At 45.6% G+C, this 8,028-nt stretch overlaps 1 protein-coding gene across 1 annotated transcript; it reads left to right on the top strand.

Annotated features, from left to right (window-relative positions):
- The first annotated feature begins 673 nt into the window (after nucleotides 1-673).
- SLC25A38 (solute carrier family 25, member 38) lies at nucleotides 674-6,278 on the top strand. Its single transcript, XM_010001689.1, has 6 exons — nucleotides 674-795; nucleotides 2,431-2,515; nucleotides 3,045-3,224; nucleotides 3,633-3,801; nucleotides 4,399-4,565; nucleotides 6,156-6,278. The coding sequence occupies exons 1-6, from the start codon at nucleotides 674-676 to the stop codon at nucleotides 6,276-6,278; spliced, it is 846 nt and encodes a 281-aa protein (XP_009999991.1).
- Nucleotides 6,279-8,028: the final 1,750 nt, after the last annotated feature.

The following is an 8,028-nucleotide window of genomic DNA, read 5'->3' as shown; positions in this document are numbered from 1 at the left end:
CGGGACGGGCCTTCTTTAAAACCCACCCTCAAGTGGTGTTGGGTTTTTTGCTTTGTTTGGTTTGTTTTTTTTGAAGGAAAAGCCTCTGCCCTTCCGTGTGGTTTGTGCCTCCTGCTTTGTCACCCCGAGGAGGGCTGAGAGGTTGCGGCCGGTGTGGGTAGGGAAGCCAGGCCTTAGCTGAGCAGGCCGGGCTGCGCGTCGGGTGCCTTTGAGCCAGGTTTGGGGGGCGGGCTGTGCTAACGGAGGGCCCCGCTGGTGCCTGTGCCCGTGGGTGGACCTTGGTGTGCCGTGGGGTGAAAGGGTTGGAGGGGCTGCCCAGCACAGGTGCGTGGGATTTGGGCGAAGGTAGTTGGTGAGGTGGTGGGAAGGGGCACTCGTTTCCTTTAACCTGGCAAATCATTACTAAGTGTCTGCTCATGCATTTGGCGTTCAGAAAACTCTTGCCAACTGCTGAATTGCAAGGATTTTCCTGAACACTCTCCCAGGACAAGCAGGGGGACCAAAACCACACATAAAACTTGATCAGGCTCTAAAGAGGTCTGAAAAGAGTTTCCTGTGCCCTAAGCAGCAGTCCTTTGATACTCTTCCTGTAAGAAGCAACATACCAGCTGCTATCTTTCCTCGTGTGCCGTTCTTAATTAAATGGCAATTTAAAGTCATCTTCCTTTTCCAGATGCATCCAGTCCTAAAGGCCTTTGTGTGTGGCTCCATCAGTGGGACTTGCTCCACACTCCTCTTCCAACCCCTTGACTTGCTGAAAACCCGCCTGCAAACTCCGCAGCCTGCTGTGAATAGGTGAGAGGATGAGGATCTGTATGCATGGTGGGGGGGTAGGGGTGCTCCACCACAGGCTTCTGCCTGGTTTGCTGTCCGGGGCTTGGAGTTCAGGGTTAAAAATCAGATACAGAGAGTCTTTCTGAAATAGGAGGCGTTTTTATATCATGGAGAAGGACTGATCTTTTGTTCCAGAAGAGCTAAAATGATTTGTGTTGTGAACACTAGTTTAATAATGTGTAAACAGAGCATTTATCTTCACACATGTGGTAGGTTGACACTGGCTGGATGCCAGGTGCCCACCAAACCACCTCTACCACTCCTCTCCTTAGCTGGGCAGGAAAGAGAAAATATAACTAAAAACTTGTGGGTTGAGATAAAGGCAGGGAGAGATCATTCAGCAATTATTATCATAGACAAACCAGACTTGATTTGGGGAAATTAGTTCAATTTATGACCAATCAAATCAGAGTAGAATAATGAGACATTAAATCTTTAAAAAGCCTCCCCCCAACCCTTCCCTTCTTCCTGAGCTCAGCTTCACTTCTGATTTCACTCCCTTGTCCTCTGCAGCTGCACAGGGAGATGGGGAATGGGGGTTGCAGTCAGTTCATCACATGTTGTCTCTACTGCTTCTTTGTCCTCAGGGGGAGGTTTCCTCACACTCTTCCCCTGCTTCAGCAGGGGGTCCCTCCCAAGGGAGACAGTTCTCAAATAACTTCTTCATATGAGCCCTGCCCATGGGCTACAGTTCTTCATGAACTGCTCCAGTGTGGGTCCCCCATGGAGTCAGAGGTCCTGTCAGCAAACCTGCTCCAGTGTAGGCTCTCCATGAGGTCACAGCCTCCTTCAGGTGCATCCACCTGCTCTGGCATCGGGTCCTCCATGGGCTGCTGGGAAACAATCTGCCTCACCATGGTCTTCACCACAGGCTCAGGGGAATCCCTGCCTCAGTGCTTGGAGAACCTCCCCATCCTCCTTTACGAACCCTGGTGTCTGCCAGAGTTGTTGCTTTCACATATTTTCACTTCTCTCTCCCTGTGTAGTTGCTGTTGAAGTTTTTTGTTTTTCCTCTTCTTAAATATGTGATTACAGAGACTGTTACCAGCATCGCTGATGGACTCAACCTTGGACGGCAGGGGGTCCCTATTGGAGCCAGCTGGTATTGTCTCTGTCAGCCAGAGCTTCCAGCAGCTTCTCACAGAAGCCATCTCTGTAGCCCCCCCGGTACCAAACCCTTGCCATACAAATGGCATACAATACATCTGAAAGGCTGTTGTTTGCTGGAGTGACCACCATGCAGGTTGATAGGTTGCCCTCAGAAAATTCATGTGTGGTTGTCATAAAACCTGTCCACATGTGCAGCTGCTCCCATTTGCCTGGTGTAGCCCACTATGGCTGCACCTCTTTCTGCTAACAAAAGAGTCAGTAGCTAAAGGCGCTAACAAGAGAGGCCTCTTCATGTGTATTACCAGTGGTCAGAAAGCAGCAGATGCCAGAGAAGCCCTGTAATAAGTGACCGAGAAAAGCAGTCTGTGTCTAAAAGGGGCTGGGGTGGTGCACAGAGATAGGAGGGAAAGGGGGTGCCTGCAGAGTATGTCTGCCAGAGAGCATCCGTAGGTTGTCTCAGTAGTTCTTGTCTTATTTTCCTTTCAGGTCCAGTCGTACTGGGATGGTAACATTGTTTTTTAGTGTTGTTCGTACTGAAAGTCTTCTGGGGCTCTGGAAAGGTGTTTCTCCAGTAAGTGACTGTTCTAACCCTTGCTTCTAAAAGTAAATGCATAAATAAACGTACTGTTTATTGCTAACTATGAATTGTATGCAATAGCCAGTGCAATTACGAATGAACCTTGTGATTTAGATGGTTAAATCCTATTTTAAAGAGTTAATATTGTCAATTCCACTGATTAGGTTGTAGCAGTCACTGTTGGATTTGCAGTCCTGAGCAGCTGAACTCTTGAATACCATTGCAAACGTGGGGTTGCAACTACCCCAACCTTATTTGGTTTTGGAATAGCTTGTTCCTAGAAAACAGTAGTTGAGGAATGCATTAAATTAATTTAATCCGTTGGCTCTCAGTGCTGTCAGTTATTTTTACTGTGTCATCTTTTTTTTAGCATGTGAACTGAGGAAAAATCACTACAGTGATTTTTTTGTCTTTGCTTGGTGCAAGTCTTTCAGTCAAGTTTAACAGCCTCTGACACGTTCTTTAGTAGGTTTTGTCTTATGTGTACTTTTGCTTTCTTCATCTGCTTCTGTTTCTTCTGAAGTCTTTTGCAAGATGTATTCCTGGGGTTGGGATTTACTTCAGCACTTTGTACATGATGAAGCAAAAGTTCCTAGGGGACCGTTCACCCACAGCCCTGGAGTCTGTCTTTCTGGGTGCCACTGCACGCGCAATATCTGGGATTTGCATGTTGCCAGTGACAGTAGTGAAGACCCGGTATGAGGTGAGTGTTTTCTGTTAATGGTGTGGCACCCCTTCCTCGGGATGAAAAAGCATTTCTTCTGCTGGGAGAAGGTTGTTGCCCTTAGAGTACAGCCAGGGGTGTAGTCCTGATTTCATCCTGGTTCTCATGTAGTGCAGGAAAAGCCGTGCGCTAATTCAAGAAGTGTTAAGTCACCCTGAGATTTTAGTTTCAGTTGTATACAATGTGAAATTTTTCTCCTTGAAGAATTATTTTTAAAGGCTGAGGTAGATGGAACCCAGTTTTTGTCTTGGGCTGTCTGTGCTGCCATCTGAGACATCACATGGAGCCCATACTAACACTTGTTTGGACAAGGTCGCCGTGGGATGTGTATAGGGCTCCTTGGCCTCTACTTGGCACATAGATCATGACTGTTGTCTACCCTTGCAGAGTGGAAGATATGGCTATGGGAGTGTGTATGGAGCTCTGAAGAATATCTATCAGACAGAAGGGGCTCGTGGCATGTTCAGTGGGCTCACCGCAACGCTGCTGCGGGACGCGCCCTTCTCTGGGATCTACCTGATGTTCTACACACAGACCAAAAATTTCACACCTCAGGGTAAGGCTGAACATTGGAGGCTGTAACAGAAAATGTCTCTTTTCTAGCATCTTCCCCTGAGGTTGACTACCTGCATGCTCTCCTTATTGGCCTCTACTTCAATAGTTAAATTAGTCACTTGTAGGGCTTTAGGTGGGACTTTTGTCTTTTCCTTTGGAGAACTGTAGACCTATAGGTCAAGTCATTGTAGAAATGGAAGTTGGTCCTAAATTGATTGATTGTCTTTATGAAGACTGGTGCATAAGGTGGGTTCATGAACAGCTGAAAAAGATGATGTGTTCTGCTGTCCTTTCTGATACTGGTTGCCTTGTATACTGATCCTTTTTCCACCAAGGTGGGTTTTCACTGATGTTAGAACTGGCTGGGGCAACACTTATCCAGTCTTTCCTTCTCTGGGTTCCTGTCAATTTCAGTTTCCCAGCAAATGAGGCTTTTTAACAATGCTAACTTTTGACTTGTAGCCACTTTTCTTCTTGAAAGGTGTCTCTATCCTGCATGGTGTTGATTTAGTCTTTCAGTATCTCTTCACTTCGTCAGGCAGCGAGAATATTCCTGGCCTGTTTTGTGGCTGAGTACATTCACTTTGCTCTGTTGCAGACCAGCTGGATCCAGTGCTCATGCCCTTGCTGAATTTTGGCTGTGGGATCTTTGCGGGAATCTTGGCCTCCCTGGCAACGCAGCCTGCGGATGTCATCAAGACACACATGCAGCTGTCCCCCCAAAAGTACCGCAGGACAAGCCAGACCATTGCCTACATCTACAAGGTGAGGTGAATCCCTTCTAATACGTGCAATTATAGCCTCACTTCTTACCTTCTCACCCGAAGCACAGCTATGATAAGTTGTCTTTTAAAGGAGGTGAATAAACGTGACTGCTTGATATGCTCTTGCAGTCAGTCTGTTAAGTGTCAGCATTTTCAGAAGCTGGGGTGGGTCGTGCTGTGGTAGACTGAGGTTTAATCTCTTTGCACTGGTTTATGTGCGGACTCATTCAGTAATAACTGGAAAGTACTCTGGTTGATGGTCTGAGAGCAGTCAGAGGCTTCAGCCCATTCCTTGCTTTTCCTTGTAAGTAGAGAGGCCATCATCACTACTCAGATGTTTTTCTCACTCTTCTTGGTTTGCAAGGCAGTGAACTTGCTCCATGATTATTCTTTCCATTTCTCAGTCCTATGTCTGTTTTCACAAAATTACAGATGGTGAGGAATTGGAGAGCAAGCTCCGAGTACTGGAGCACAAAGATGGGTATAATCCAGCAAGTGTCACTCCACACAGGCCTGCTTCATGTTTCAGGCTGGTGAATGATTTCACTTCAGCTCTGTTTCATATTGATCTTTACACTGGTAGTGATGTAAAGTGCTTAGCTTGTTTCATCTTCATTTCAGCTTAGCTTAGTATGTAGGCTCAGAGGAGCTGTACTTAAACTGCTGCTGCCTGTGGTTTATCAGTATAGGCACATCTGTGATCACCACACTGGGCAAAGGGTTTCTTTAGTATGTAGTGTGACATGCCAGCTTCAGTTCTAAGATGGCCACAAAACAGTTATTTGCCATTTGGACATTAAAAGAGATATAAATGCCCAGATCTGTATCCCAGGAATAGGATGGAGGTGTACTCAAAACCTTTCCCTTCCTGCCCTTGGAAGGGCAGATCTTGGCAAGTTTGCTTTTCCCCATTCCCTGCCTCCCTATCACCCTTCTCTCCCTCCATCCTTTCATCCCACCACCAGTCCCTTGCCCACCCTTTTCCCATCACTCCATGCCCCCCCTCCTGCTGTTCCCCCTTGCTTTCCTCCATGTTTTTCTCGTGTTTTTTTCCCCATTTCCTCCCTGCCATTTCATTTCCCCACATGTTTTTCCTCCCATTTTGAACTTTGTTCCTAAACAGCAATCTGTTTATCTGTGCATGGATTTTTTTTGTGTGTATTATACATTTTTCTCGTTTCAGAATGTCCTTTTAACTTCAGTGCTTACAAATCTCACTTTTTACAGAATAGCTCAGTGACTTGTGCGAATATGAAGCTCTAAAACAAGGACAAGTCATTTTCCTGAAGTGTCTTGAAACCACTACAACCTTACCTTCTCTTTTTTGGGCTCGAGTGTGGCTTTCCCTGTCTGTTGTCCCCATCCTGGCATTCCCTTCTCCACTTGATGCCCTTCTGGCTTTTATTGGGTGATTGCACAGTGCTACAGGTTCTTCCTAAATGTTAAATGTTATTTAAGGCTGGGTTTTTTAGTAACTGATCTGAGTCTGAGCTATAATATATCCTGTGCTGTTTCATGCAGTAAATGATGATAAATTAAAACCCTAGAGGCAGATGATGATGGGTTGCTGTTTGTTTCCCTCCTGTTACAGGACTTTGGGTTGGTTGGCTTTTTCCGAGGCGGTGTGCCTCGCGCCCTCAGGCGGACTCTGATGGCAGCAATGGCCTGGACAGTGTATGAACAGATGATGGAAAAAATGGGTTTGAAATCCTGACTGACTTGCACAAGAAACAACTAGCTTCACTCCTTCTCCTGCTTGCTGTGATCAACAGGCACTAGGAAGTTCCTAGTTCCACAGAGGAATGAGCCTTGCTGAACGAGGAGGAAGAAAACACTGTTGTTTAGGGGATTAGGCCTTTTGGCCAGTAGAAGAAAGAAGGATCAGATCTTTGCATCATTTGATCAATGCATTCCAGAAGGACTGCACTTGCAGACTGCCATGGGAAATGGCGGGGTTTCTACAGCCTGGTAACTATGCTGAGAGAAAAACTAGTTTTAAAAATAGCTCTGTGCTCACCACGTTTATGCAATGAGACACTGCTGATTGAGTGTTTGAGTAGAAAGCAGTGGTTGCAGACCCTGCCAAGCTTGTTCTTTGCTGGTCTGGCCAGTAAAAAGACAATGACCCACCATCTGATGTAGGTCCTTTCCCCAAATACAGTTTGTTCTTGCAGGGCTATATTGCAGACCACAGTAGAAGACTGGGTGTGTCTTTTAATGCTTATTTTGCTGGAGTGAATGGGTGCAAGAGAAATTGTTGAGGGAAAGCTAGGAACATGGTCTGTGTCATCACTTTTGTGCTGTGGAGGATAGCAGAGGAGGTAACTGGAACCTCCTTGTTGTGTCATGTGTTACTATGTAATTGAGGCTCTTGAAATGTGCTTCTGCCTCTACAGCAGTGTTTGCACAGGAATTAAAAAAGCATAAGGCACTTTAAACTTGATTGCTACCAAAGTTCTACTTGTTCTCTGAAAAACACTTTTCCTGCTGGTCTGACTATATCAGGAACACTCGAGTATTTATGCATTTGTTAGTCCAGAATCAACACCCTCAGTGTGAGCTGGTCCTTAAATGTAGATTTTAGAGCCATAATTCATAATGCATAAATGTGTAATGGATACATACATACTGACACTTCATATTTCCCTTAAAAGTTGCTGCTTGATTGTATCTTTGGGTTTGGAAAGAAGAGACTGATCTTTTCTGTAAGGTTTCTCCAAAGTTTGAAACCTACGAGTGTTTGGTAATAAACTCTAATTCTCTTCTGGCTCCACACAGACCCTTCACAGGTTCCCCGCTCATCACTTTCTCTTAGCAGGTAGTCTGTATTCTGGTATCCCTTAGTTTAACCTTGGAGATGAATACACTTTTTTTCGTCCACTGTGCCTTCCTTTTCATTCCTACTTTGTTAGACAGACCTCATAGTATGTGGTGTCCAAACTTGGTTACAGCCTGCTCCCCTCTTCACTTGTGCCTCTGTGCTGGCAGCCTAGGTTGGGACTTGTGCAGCTCCCTTGTTTTTGCTGCAAAGCTGGGCATAGAATTGTGCACCCTGGTCTATAGTGTGCCTTGCAGAAGACATGGCTTTGGCTTTTATTTTTTTAAATATCTAAGGATATTAAAAATCACTTTAGAAGCAGAGATGTCTCCAAGTATTAAAATGTGACACTGTAGCTGTATAAACGACTGCTACTACCTGCCTGTTGCTCTTATAATTTAGTGTAATATACACAGTCACTGCCTGCGCTGGCAACCTCCTAACCACAAGACTAGAGGGGATATGAGTTGTAAAACATGTTCTTTACCAGATTCCAACTCCAAGGAGGTTTGATGCCTGGTGTGAAAGTTAAGTCTGAGTAAAGTACAAGGGCCAGGCTGGAAGCATGGAAGGTGCTGCCTAATTTCTGTCTCAGTCCATCTGTGAGGGGAGGCTGGCACTACACTGTGCAGAAGTTTCCAAGAAT

This window comes from Chaetura pelagica, unplaced genomic scaffold (assembly GCF_000747805.2).
Source record: "Chaetura pelagica isolate M959 unplaced genomic scaffold, ChaPel_1.0 scaffold657, whole genome shotgun sequence".
NCBI classification, from domain to species: Eukaryota; Metazoa; Chordata; class Aves; order Apodiformes; family Apodidae; genus Chaetura; species Chaetura pelagica.
Note: the sequence above shows the minus strand (reverse complement) of the source record. Positions and strands in the feature narration are given on the sequence as shown.